This window comes from Arachis hypogaea, chromosome 12 (assembly GCF_003086295.3).
Source record: "Arachis hypogaea cultivar Tifrunner chromosome 12, arahy.Tifrunner.gnm2.J5K5, whole genome shotgun sequence".
NCBI lineage: Eukaryota > Viridiplantae > Streptophyta > Magnoliopsida > Fabales > Fabaceae > Arachis > Arachis hypogaea.
The window spans coordinates 84,486,689-84,499,885 of record NC_092047.1 but is presented as its reverse complement, the minus strand read 5'-3'; the positions used below and the strand labels follow the sequence as shown (position 1 = coordinate 84,499,885).

The following is a 13,197-nucleotide window of genomic DNA, read 5'->3' as shown; positions in this document are numbered from 1 at the left end:
AGTGACGAAACCCAAAAAAAAAGAAGAAATTCCATTATGGGATAAAAGCAGCTTGGCTAACCGAAGCCTCTACCAACCCTTCACGAATCATGAGACCCCATTATTAGGATGTACATGGTTTTGGTTAATCCAAAAATTAAACCTATTTTTAGAGTAACAAAAAATATAATTTAGTTAATTAATTAAATTAATTTTATATAATGAAACTAATTATTAACTAATTAAAAAATTTAAAAATTGATTTTTAATTGGTTATAAAAATAAAAATTAGTTTTAAAAAATAACCAATTTAAAAAAAAAAAAACCTAATTTTTACATAGAAAAAAATGGATTTTTTAAAACCAAAATTAAAAATCAATTTTTATAAAAAAAATCGGTTAACTAATTTGATCACAAGAGTTGCATAAAATTTGATTTTGGTTAAACACTTTTTAATAATATGAATATAATTTTTAAAATTGTTTTATTAAATTGGTTATCTAAAATGTGATTATAATTTTTTAACCGATTAACCACAATTTAATTATTTTATGTACACCCTATTCATTCTAGACAATTTAGTCAAAATCTTTGAACCTCCACTACACATATTTTTCAACCTTGTAAAAAATAGGAATCTCAGTATATCTTTATAGAATTGTATCTATATACACTAAAATATATTTGATTTTTCTTTGTGAATTCGTTTGTAAAAATAGAATTTTGAGAGTACTTATCAAATAATTCTAACTATTTATTCTAATTCTAAAACTCTTATTTATTGAAAATTATAATAATTAAAAATTATAATTCTATTTAATATTACCAAGAACATTTTTCAAATACTTATTTCTGTAGACATACTTAAACAATTATAAATTAATAGAATACGTAATTGAGTATATATCTATTTCTAAAAGTAGTTTTAATATGCACTTAGAGTTAATAAACAATAATATTTTTTGTATTTGAAACTTGATTAACTTCCAAATTTATTGAACACTAACTCAACAAATAATTCAATAATAATTTGTTAAAAATATTATTTTTATATAATATTTAGTAAAAAATATTAAACAAAAATTAAAAATAAAATCTTTTACTAAATTAATAAAAAATATATGCATTCCACAACATTTTTTTTATTTTTATTCTTATAAAAAAAATTCTTTTCTCTGCATTCAAAAACGATCTTTCCAAACCCAAATAAAAAGAGTATTTTTTTATGATCAACTTTTTTAACAGTTGAATTTTTATAAATCAGTTATGTGCTATTTACTACAAAAGTTAATATATCTTATGCTAATCACGATCACGAGACAAATTAAAAAAAAACTCGAAAGATGTATCATATAAAAAGTAATTAAATTAAATTTAAAGTAAAGTGATAATTACATTTTTAAAAATGTTGATTTTAAATTAATTAATTTTTAAAAAAATATCAATTAAATTTTTTAAGTTAATAAATATTAGATATGTATCTAGTGTTATTAAAACCGGACCGAACTGATCGGTTCGACTAGAAAATTGATGAATCGAATTCTATATCGATCCGGTCTGGCATTTAGACTGTACAAAAAAAATCGATATGAACCGGTCAAATTTAAAATGAACCGTTAAAAATCAGCCAAACCTAATGAAAACCGGTCCAATTGAACCGTTTGATATTGAAAATTTAATCAAAATTCTTGAGGAAGAGTTCAAGTCCTTACCCTCATAAATGAAAGCACCTTGGGCAGCTACTAGGCTATTGTTGTGTTTACTATTATATATGCAAATTTAAATATATATAAATATCTTTCATGAGTTTCATCAAATAATTTATTTTTATTTAATTTATTTTAATTTTAGTTATAAACTCACTCATTTTTAAATTAATTATATTTTTATTTAACAACAATTATAAATTTACTTATTTTTTTTATAATTATATAATATCTATTAATATTATTTTTTAATAAATACTTATAATATATAATAGTATAATAAATATAAATTAATTAATAAATTATTGAAAATTAAAAATAATAGTTATTTTAATATAAGAAACAAAATAAAAATATCTATAATAGAGTAAAAATAATAAAATATTTATTGTTCTTGTTCCATATTATTTTAAAATAATTTGAAATTCTTAAAATGTTAGTGAAAATATGTATTTTAAATTTTAATTTTATATTTTTAATTATTTTTTATTTTTATTTATATAAGACCGAATCAATCGGTTTAACCAGTGACCTACCAGTTGAACCAATAATTCAATAATCCAGTAGTCTAACTGATTCGATCACCGGTTCGATTCTGACAACTATGTATATATCTCTTTCGGTCAATAAATAATACAATATAAAATAAAATTATCCATATATTTTATTATTTATAATAGTGCATTCATTTATTATTATGAAAGACTAAATTAATACTTTATTTTTTCAAAATATTGGAACACTTAATTGTTTCTTAGATTTATGTGCAATTTAAATCAATCTGGTCCCAAAATCGTTGGTTGAAAGCTGGTCTCTACCAATCGCCATTCGTCAAGCCCCTTCCCTCCCACTTTTCTGCCTCTCCGCATTACCTTCCCACTATCCTCTTATTCGTCATCTCCTTCGTGTCACTCTCCCACATCCACCAACATGCCTAACAACCCAATTCACTGACCTCATGAATCCAAAATAGACACCACTCCCATTCCTTCCACCACCGAAACCCAATTCCAAAGCTTTCTAATTCAATCTAACACCAGAAAATCAAATCTCCCCATACTAATAACAACTAACTAGCACCACGCAGAAACACAGTAAATCGCAGCAACCAATTATGAGTTCCGTGAACCTCAACACAAGTTTCCTGTTCCACCAAGGCAGCAGATCCAGATCCCCAACTTTTCATCTGTTCCACACACTCACAAAACTCCCCATTTCTTCAATTACCACAAAGAAGCCACAAAAAGGGAATCGATTTTTTCCTTTTCCTTCGTTCTCGGTCTCCGCGGTGCTTACCAAAGAAGATGTCCTCAAGGGCAAAGATGAAAATAAAGACAGCGAGAAACCCGCTTTCAATTTCAAGTCCTATATGGTCAGTAGAGCCACCACTGTGAACCAGGCGTTAAACGACGCCGTTTCACTCCGCGAGCCACAGAAGATTCACGAGGCCATGCGTTACTCCCTCCTCGCCGGCGGTAAGCGCGTCCGTCCGGTTCTCTGCCTCGCCGCTTGCGAGCTCGTCGGCGGGAGCGAGGCGATGGCGATGCCGGCGGCGTGCGCCATCGAGATGATCCACACCATGTCCCTCATCCACGACGACCTCCCCTGCATGGACAACGACGACCTCCGCCGTGGAATGCCGACGAACCACAAGGTATTCGGCGAGGACGTTGCGGTCCTCGCCGGCGATGCGCTCCTCGCCTTCGCCTTCGAGCATATGGCTGTGGATACGGCAAAGGCAGGCGTGCCGCCGGCGAGAATCGTCAGGGCCCTCGGGGAGCTCTCGAAGGCGATCGGAGCCGAGGGCCTCGTGGCCGGTCAGGTGGTGGACATCGCCTCGGAAGGCATCGCCGATGTCGGTTTAGAGAAGCTGGAATTCATTCACGTCCACAAGACGGCGGCCTTGCTTGAAGGCGCGGTTGTTCTTGGAGCAATTCTTGGCGGCGGTTCTGATGATGAGGTAGAGAGGCTGAGAAAGTTCGCCAGGTGTATAGGGCTTTTGTTTCAGGTCGTTGATGATATTCTTGATGTTACAAAGTCCTCAGAGGAGCTTGGAAAGACTGCAGGGAAGGATTTGGTCGCTGATAAGGTCACATACCCTAAATTATTGGGCCTGGAAAAATCTAGAGAGTTCGCCGACGAGTTGAATAAGGATGCTCAGGCTCAACTTGCTGCCTTTGATCCTGATAAGGCTGCTCCTTTGGTTTCTTTGGCTAATTACATTGCTTACAGGCAAAACTAGCCTCTCTTGTTGGTGTTGTATCACAATTGATTAAAGTTTAATTTGGATTTTGTTACTTTATAGATATTGATATATATCAGATAGCGATTTATGGAATAATTCCTTCTCCTTTAGTTTGCTTAGTTCCTTTTATACGTATATTTTTGTATTTTATTTATCATTTGCTCATTTTGTGTATAGCGTTCTCTCTATCTATCTTCTAAACAACATGTTCTGTCCTACTACTTCAGCACTCAGCAGGGAGCATACCTTGGAGATTTCTGAATCTGTATTGTTGTTGAGGAACTTGTTTCACAAACCATGTTGGTAAGGTTTTGAAGCTCGTCTGAATTTCTCTCTATTGTGTGGTGGCTTTCCAGCGTATTAAATTGGTCAATGAGTTTTAGTGTGACGGTTCGTCTATCTTCTAATCTCGTTAATTACGAGATTTCTAAACAAGTTTTTGCTTCCAGTTCCAGAAGCTTATATGTTGTTTGGAATAATCATAATCATACATCACACTGGACAAGTCAGTCAGCTCGATATTTAATTTTTTACAAACTGCAGCAAGTGGCAATCTAGTTACTTGTTATGGATGCTTGTTATTTACTCAACAATTTTTGGGTTTAACGTCCTAATTTGATACTCCAAATGGTGAAATAGACTTTGAGAGAAACAGTAATATTAATATATTAATGTTGGCGTTGAAACTGAGAAGACCATAAAGCTGTTGTTTGCTTTCAGCTAATGTTTTTACAAATTTGATATCTCGCGATATTTGAGTTGGTCCGTCTGCTGATATTTCTGCAAAGAAAGAGTAAAATTTGGGAACGGGCTGATGATATTACTTAGTAGACTCTAGAGGCCGAAGAAAACGTCATGCTTTGTTAATTGCTACTAGTACTGTCAAGCTTACATTAACGTTACAACTTATTTCGATTCTTGAATGGTGGTAGTTGGAACATAGTGCTATAGGGCCTTCCAGATATTCTTCATCTCTCTTAATCTAAGTTTGCAAACAGTGGGGGTATAGAGCAAACGCTCTTTTTTTCTCCAGGACCTTTATTTCTCTTTCCCTTTCCTACTCTCAGTCTCTCCTTTCTCCCCCTCATATGCTCTTCTCTTTTTAAGTTTCACCATGTTTTTAATTTTATTTTATTGCTTTTTCCTTAATTTATGTTTCAGATTCCCCTTTGTGGATGGTTAGTCTTCTATTGTGGTGTTATGTTACCACCTCTTTTATGGCTGGTTTTATTAGGAAGGTTCTTCAAATCTGGGAGAAGCTTAAATCTATCTTAGGAAAAGATGTGTTTTCTTCAACTGGCAACGCATCTTGTGAATTTGTGATGGTCTCTGATTTGAAAGAAACTTTCAGACATTGATGTTAAGAGAAAACATTCAAATTGGTTCTAAAGAATTTTGTTTTCCAACAAATTTTACTCTCAAAACCCTCGAGATAATTACTTTCGTTGGTCAAATTAGTTTTTTTTATTTTTCTGTAATTTTGAAAAATGATTAATGTGCCTTTTAATTATATCTTTGTTAATTTAAAATTATGGATAAAGTATATTTTTTATCCCTGAAGTTCGGTAAAAGTTTTAAAAATATTTCTAAATTTTATTTTGTTTCAATTTTGTTTCAGAAGTTTTCGATTTGCATCAAATATACTTTCGACGGCTAAATTTTCAAAAAATTTAAGATCAATCTAACAATAATGCATGAAAATTATGCTTGATTTGCTTGTGTGGACAGTTGTTTTTATAAAATTATTGTTGAGTTGATCTTATTTTTTTTGAAAAATTAGTCGTTAGAGTATATTTGATGCAAATCGAAAACTTTTGGGACAAAATTGAAATAAATAAAACTTATGAGTATTTTTGAAAATTTTGTCAAATTTCAAGAACAAAAAGTATACTTTATCCTTTAATTATTTTATAATAAAATTTGATAGAAATTTATTTATTGAACATGCATTTGATTGAAAACGAAGAAGAAATTAATCTGTCTAACTAGAATACTTTTTAAAAAATTTTAAAATAATAAAAATGTTAGAAATTAATGAATTATAATGTTTGATCCGAAATTCGCAAAGAAAAATTATTATTTTATATATTTACTCTTGATAATAGTTTTCGGAAAAGAAATCTAATGGCTTCTAACTTCTGTTCAATGTGTTAAATACAAGTTATTTCCTATTAGATCTTAATTTTTTAAAAATTCTCGTTATTTGTAAATATAAATTGTCTTGTTATTGAATAGTATAGAACTTTACTTTCTAAAAAGAAAAATACAAAGAAAAAAGAAAAAGATAAAAGTTGTAGCCTTGTAGGTAGTAGTGGGAGGCTGGGAGCTGTTGTTGAAATTGTCTTCTATCTTAAATGTTACAATAAAAGTACTTTATTATTTGCACGTTGTTTTCATTAGAGGACGTGAATCTCTGCATTAGAGCACGTGAATCTGTGGTTAAATTGATTAGCATCAAGGTTCTGAAAACCGGACCGGACCGGCCGGTTCGACCGGTTTAACTGCGAACCGGTAATGCAAGCGGTCCGATTCTCTTCTAATAACCGCCAGACAAAAAACCGTTTAAAAATCGGTGAACCGGTCGAAAACCGGCTAGTTGGGCTGGACCGGTGACCGACCGGTTCTTCTAAACGGCGCCGTTTTTGTAATTATTTAAAAAAATAAAAATTGAAACCCGACCCGACCCAGGACCCACTCGTGAACCCAACCCCCCTTCTTCCCACGAGCCCCATTCGTTCATCTCAGTCTCACAGTGAACCCTAGCCCTCCTCCTCTGAACTGAAGCATTCCTAGGCTCCCAGCCCAGTAGCCCTCCATCGTCGCCGCGGTCTCAGGTCGTCAGCGCCACCGTCCTCGCCTGGTCCTCAGCACCAGTAGACCTCCATTGTCGCCTGGTTCCCAGCCCAGTGAACCCTAGCCCTCTGAACTCTGAACTGAAGCATTCCCAGGCTCCCAGTCCAGTAGCCCTCCATCGAACCCAGGTGAGTGAGTCGTCGTCTTCAATGTTCATTTTCTCTGAACTTCCTCTGCTAATCTTCTGTGAATAATAACATGCCTGTCGATACTCCTATTTCGAATGATGCTGCTAATCCTAATTTCCGTTGCCTGATCTCTTCCCCCATTCATTCATCTCAGTCTCACTCTTCTCTGATCTTAGGGTTCTTCTCGTACTTGAGGTGGGTCTTGAAGTACTCCAAGGCGTTCATGTACAAAGGGAACGCTTTGGCGTGGTTTCTGGCATTGTCTTCTTGCACCGCTTGTTTCACGTACTCTATTGCTTGCTCCTTGAAATCGCTATACATCTTCTTCTTACGGTCCTCAACCTAGAGCTACAATATGGCATATGGAGAAGAAGAAGAAGAAGAAGAAGAAGAAAATTTTGGAATTGAGAGTTTTGATGAGGATTGGGGAAAACCCTAGAGATTCGAAGAAGCCATGGATCTTTGGAATCGAAATTCGAAGGTGTGAGGATCTAAGCGATCGGGTTCAGGTGAAGGGAAATGGAATCTGAATAATTTTAGGGATGTGTTTGGATGAAGCGCGTTTCGATTAATTTCAGGTTGATTAAGCTAAAGGAAGGGGTTACTGCTCTCTCACTGTGAAGCTATTTTTGTCCTATGGCTGCTTTTTCTTGGTGCAACTCTTTTGGAACATTGGTGGAATTAAATTTACGAGAATAAATACCATATGCTTTGTAATTTTTAAGAGTTGATGCGTGAGCATCTTTCTTATCTTTTCCTAGTGAATTTGCATCTAAATTGTTGAGTTTAATAAAGAATTAATTATCTTTTAGCCAATATGGACGCTACTTTGAGTCTTGTGCAATTTTGTTTATTTTAGGTAGCTTTCGGCTGGATTTGATGGAGTTTCTACAATACAAGAATCGAAGGAGATGGCAGCGAGGAGCGACGCGTGCGCGTGACTGACACGTACGCGTGAATAGGAGCTTTCCATGCCGACGCGTGCGCGTGACTCGCGAAAAAGACCATCGACACGTACGCGTGACATGCGCTACGTGCAGAAAACGCAGAAAAACGATGGGGGCAATTTTTGGGCTATTTTGACCCAGTTTCCAGCCCAGAAAACACAAATTAGAAGCTGCGGAATAGACAAAACATATGGTCCCCACCTATCAACTAAAGACTTGCTGATTATTCTGATTTAAATTAAAATATTATTTTTAGGAAAAGATATTATTAATTTTTAGTTTTAGATATTAGATTTGAAATTATTAGGAATAGATATAAAAGGAAGAAACTTTTCTTCCCAAGAGAGACTTCCAATTCTATACCAATTTACATTCTGTAATCCTAGTTTTCTACTCTGAACCATGAGCAACTAAACCTCCATTGTTAAGGTTAGAAGCTCTGTCTATTTGTATGGATTGATTTTATTGCTTTTTCTATTTTAATTTATGCATGGATTTATAATTTAAGAATTGTTTTCGCTCTTTATCTTATGAATTTGGGTGGAACGGAAGTATGACCCTCTTTCTATTTGAGTTCTTGTATAACTTGGAAAAGCTCTTTACTTGAACAACAGCTTGAAAACATATTCTCCTAAATTTTAATTATCTGGATTTAACGCGATACGTGACATAGAATCCTTTTATTTTTGGGTAATTAGAGTTTTTGTGGCATGTAAACTGGAATTTGATCATCACCCTCTAATTGGAATTAATTGACCAAGAAATTGGCAGTTGATGAATTTTAGGGGAGACTAGAAAGGTCTAAGGAATTAGGGTCTAGTCACATATAGTTTGCCATAAATTAAATCCTACATGATTAAAATAGTTAGTAAGAAAAGTTAATCCGGAAAAATAGATAACTATGAAACCTTAACTGTCTTCTCCATATTTTCTTCCCAACTCATTTACTTGCCTTCCTTCAATATTCTTTATATTGTTTAATGTCTTTTATATTGCCCAAACATTACTTTCTGTTTGCCTGACTAAGTTTATCAATCAATTATTGTTGCTTGATCCATCAATCCTCGTGGGATCGACCCTCACTCACCTGAGGTATTACTTGGTACGACTCGGTGCACTTGCCGGTTAGTTTGTGGGTTATAAATTTCGCACCAAGATTTTGGCACCGTTGCCAGAGAATTGATAGTGATTGACAACTATAAGTTGTTTGATTGCTTAGATTAGGCATTTTAGTTTTAATTTTATTTAAATTTTGCCTTATCATTTTCGAAAATTTCTTTAATAATAGTATTAATATTTTTCCTTAATTTCTGAAATTAAGTTTGGTGTCACCTAATTAAATTTATTTTTCCTATTTATTTTTCCTGTTAATTTTTGAATTTTTTTAATTAAATACAGTTATTAATTTCGAATTTTTATTTATTTATTTATTTAGTATTTTTATTTTATTATTTTACACAGGTTACCTCATAGGGACCTCTCTACACTCTGACGTAGAGAGTCCCATCTTTTCTTGTCTTCTGTTTGTTTATGCGCAGGAACAGAGACAAAGAACATCTCTTAGACTTTGATCCTGAACCTGAAAGAATTTTCAGGCAGCGTTTACAACAAGCAAGACTTTACAAGGCTGCAGAGTCCACTATGGATAATAATAATGCTGTTAATGCCAATGTGGCAAATCCGAATGGGGATGATCAACAAAGGAGAGTGCTTGGCTCTTATTCTGCCCCTACTGCGGATCTTTATGGAAAAAGCATTGTGGTGCCTCCTATAACTGCGAACAACTTTGAGTTGAAGCCACAATTGGTCACCCTGGTGCAACAAAACTGCCAGTATCATGGTCTTCCCCACGAAGACCCAAATCAATTTATTTCTGATTTTCTGCAAATATGTGATACTGTGAAGACAAATGGAGTGAACCCAGAGGTGTACAAACTCATGCTCTTCCCGTTTGCTCTGAGGGATAAAGCAAAGCTATGGCTAGATTTCCAACCAAAGGAGAGTTTGGATACTTGGGAAAAGGTTGTTACTGAGTTTCTTACTAAATTTTTCCCACCAAAGAAGCTGACTAAGCTTAGGTTGGAGGTTCAGACTTTCAGGCAGAAGGAGGATGAAACTCTTTATGAAGCTTGGGGAGATACAAGCTACTGACTAGGCAATGCCCTCCGGACATGTTCTCCAAATGGACCCAACTAGATATCTTTTATGAAGGCTTGGGTGAGATGTCCAAGATGAGCTTAGATACCTCTGCAGGTGGTTCATTGCACAAGAAGAAGACACCAGAGGAGACTACTGAGCTAATTGAATTGGTTGCAAGCAACCAATATCTATACTCATCTAACAGGAACCCTGTGAACTCTGAGACCTCTCAAAAGAGAGGCGTGTTGGAAGTAGAAGCTGTTAATGCTCTTTTTACTCAGAACAAGCTTATGTCTCAGCAGATAAATCTACTTACTCAACAGATGGGTGGCATGCAAGTCTCAGCTATCAACACTCAAAATCCACCCTAAGAGACCTCCTATGACATGGCAGGTAACTTTGTGCAAAATGATAATTATGATTATGCTCAACCTTCTTCTGAACAGGTCAATTACATGGGAAGTGGTCCAAGAAATCCCAACAATGATCCATATTCTCAGACCTATAATCAAGGGTGGAGAAATCACCCAAATTTTGGATGGAGGGACCAACCTCAGAGACCTCAGAACTTCAACAATAATTCTCAGGACGGCTTTCAACAGAATAATTTTAATAACCGCCAATTTCAGTCTCAGCAGCAACAACCACCTCAGTAGGCAAACTCTAAATCCCAAGAAGATTCTAATTGGGAAATGATGATGAGTTTTGTGCAGGAAACCAGAGCATCAATCAAGAATTTGGAGATTCAGATGGGTCAAATAGCCACAAGAGTTAATGAAATTGATCAGAGGACCACTAATAGCCTTCCTGGTAACACAATTCCAAATCCAAGAGAGGAATACAAGGCTATCACCTTGATAAGTGGACAAGTGGCCAGTACTAAAGCACAAGTTAATGAGGAGCCAGTTGAAAAAGAAGCTCCAGAGGAGAAGAAGGAAGAAGTAGAGCACGTCCCTCCAAAGCGTGCAGACAACCCATTCCCAGACTCTCTTGACACTTACCCTACATTACCAAAGGCTCTGAGTACAAGCCTAAAATGCCATATCCTCAAAGACTTCAAAAGGAGACCAAGGACAAGTAGTTTTCAAAGTTCTTGGAAGTCTTCAGAAAGTTGCAAATCAATATTCCTTTTGCTGAGGTTTTGGAACAAATGCCTCTCTATGTCAAGTTCATGAAGGAGCTGTTGTCAAAGAAGAAGCCTTTAAAGGGAGATGAGACAGTGGTCCTGACTAAAGAATGTAGTGCCATCATTTAGAATAACTTGCCAAGGAAGATGTCGGATCCAGGGAGCTTCCAAATTTCATGCACTATTGGGAGCACAACCTTTGAAAAAGCCCTATGTGATCTGGGGGCAAGCATAAATCTAATGCCCTTATCTGTGATGAAGAAGTTGCAAATCCAAGAGGCACAACCCACAAAGATAGCATTACAGATGGCAGACAAATCTATGAAGCCTGCACACGGATTAGTGGAGAATATCTTGGTCAAAGTGGGTAAGTTCTTCCTCCCAGCAGATTTTGTGATTCTTGACACAGGGAAGGATGAGAATGCCTCTATAATTCTAGGAAGACCATTCCTAGCTACTGGGAGAGCTCTGATTGATGTAGAAGTGGGTGAATTAGTGCTTAGAGTGCATGATGAGCAACTAGTCTTTCATGTCTTCAAAGATATACATTCAACAGGTGAAGAAGAGAGGCGCATGCAGACTGAGCTTATTGATCCAAACTCTCAACAACCCCCTGATGACGAACAGCAGAATCTGCAGCTCAAACTTCCCTTGGTGACAATCAATAAAATTCCTCCTGACATCAAACCTAAGTTTGGTGTTGGGAATGCATCATCCACCAAGGAGGAGGTTCCCAAAAAGAAGAAAATTCCCAGGGGATGAAGAAACAAAAAGATCCCCACTGAAGGTTTCTCCCTAGGAATGAAGGTGGTGTTGACTAGGAATCCAGTGTGGATTTATACAGTAAACAGAATCCTCTCTCTGGAGCATATTGAGCTAATTTATGGAGACACAGGAAAGAAGTTTAAAGTAAGGGGTGAAGAGCTGAGCCCCTATGATCCTCCTTCTTAGAGGAGCTGACCGTCAAGCTAGTGACGTTAAAGACGCGCTTGTCGGTAGACAACCCGATAATTTCGTATCCTTAGTTATTTTTCGTAGTAGTAGTTTTCTTACTCATTTGATTTTTATTGAGTTTTTACTGTTTCTCTGATCATGCAGCTATTTTATAACAGGAACCGAACACTTTAGACGAAGGAAAAAAAAAGAGAGCACCCGACGCGCAAGCGTCGCTGACGCATACGCGTCAGATGGATGTGCGTGAAAAATAAAAATGAACAGAGAGTTACGCAGGAGTGGCGCAAGAATGATGCCTTTCACACAAACAAGCCCACGCGTACATGTCCATGACGCGTACGCGTCCTTGACGCGTGCGCGTCATTGGTGATTTTGGCACTCCACGCATACGGGTGATCTCGCAAATTGGCGTCAATGAGTGTTGGGCAGAGAGTTGTGCTGGCTTGGGGCTGGAAGTGTGCTAGAAGCACAAACTTGATCAAGAGTACGCGTCCCTAACGCGTGCGTGTCCTTTGCAGAAACGGCCAGCCACGCGTGCGCGTGCATGACGCGCACGCGTCACATGGGAATCTTAGTTCCCCAGCCACGCGAATAGAGAGTTGTGCGTGCGCGCGGCTGGCTTTGCGCGAATTGCACAAAACCAAAGGCACGCGGATGCGTGCCTGACGCTCACGCGTCATTAAGGAAAAATCGCGACCCACGCGTACGCGTGCTGTACGCGTACGCGTCGCCTGCGCCGCACAACTACACTAGTTTGCCACCCAATTTTTAATTTTCTTTCTCTCTCTCCCAATCCTAATTCTCTCTTGTTCTTTTATCCCTATATTATTCCTTTATCATAATATTTGTTTCTTTTTATTTTCAGTTCTTCTTTGCTTGAGGACAAGCAAACCTTAAAGTTTGGTGTTGACGCTTCGCTTAAGGGTTTTCTGTTTATTCCTATGGAACCAAAAGGGAGGCGAATCATCTTCACTGAGAAGCACAACCTGAAGAATAAAACGACCGCTAGGATAACTAAGGTGGTTGAGTTCCTTTCATTTTTATTCCTCCCCTCTTTTTCTATGTTTTGTTCCGGTTTTCTGCTATTTTGCTTTGTTTGTTGCATGATCCTTTATTAGTT

The 13,197-nt window shown here is 36.5% G+C and overlaps 1 protein-coding gene across 1 annotated transcript; it reads left to right on the top strand.

The window, feature by feature from the left end:
* Positions 1 to 2,330: 2,330 nt before the first annotated feature.
* LOC112727601 (geranylgeranyl pyrophosphate synthase, chloroplastic) lies at positions 2,331 to 4,026 on the top strand. Its single transcript, XM_025777413.3, has one exon. The coding sequence runs from the start codon at positions 2,800 to 2,802 to the stop codon at positions 3,925 to 3,927; it is 1,128 nt and encodes a 375-aa protein (XP_025633198.1). The 5' UTR covers positions 2,331 to 2,799; the 3' UTR covers positions 3,928 to 4,026.
* Positions 4,027 to 13,197: the final 9,171 nt, after the last annotated feature.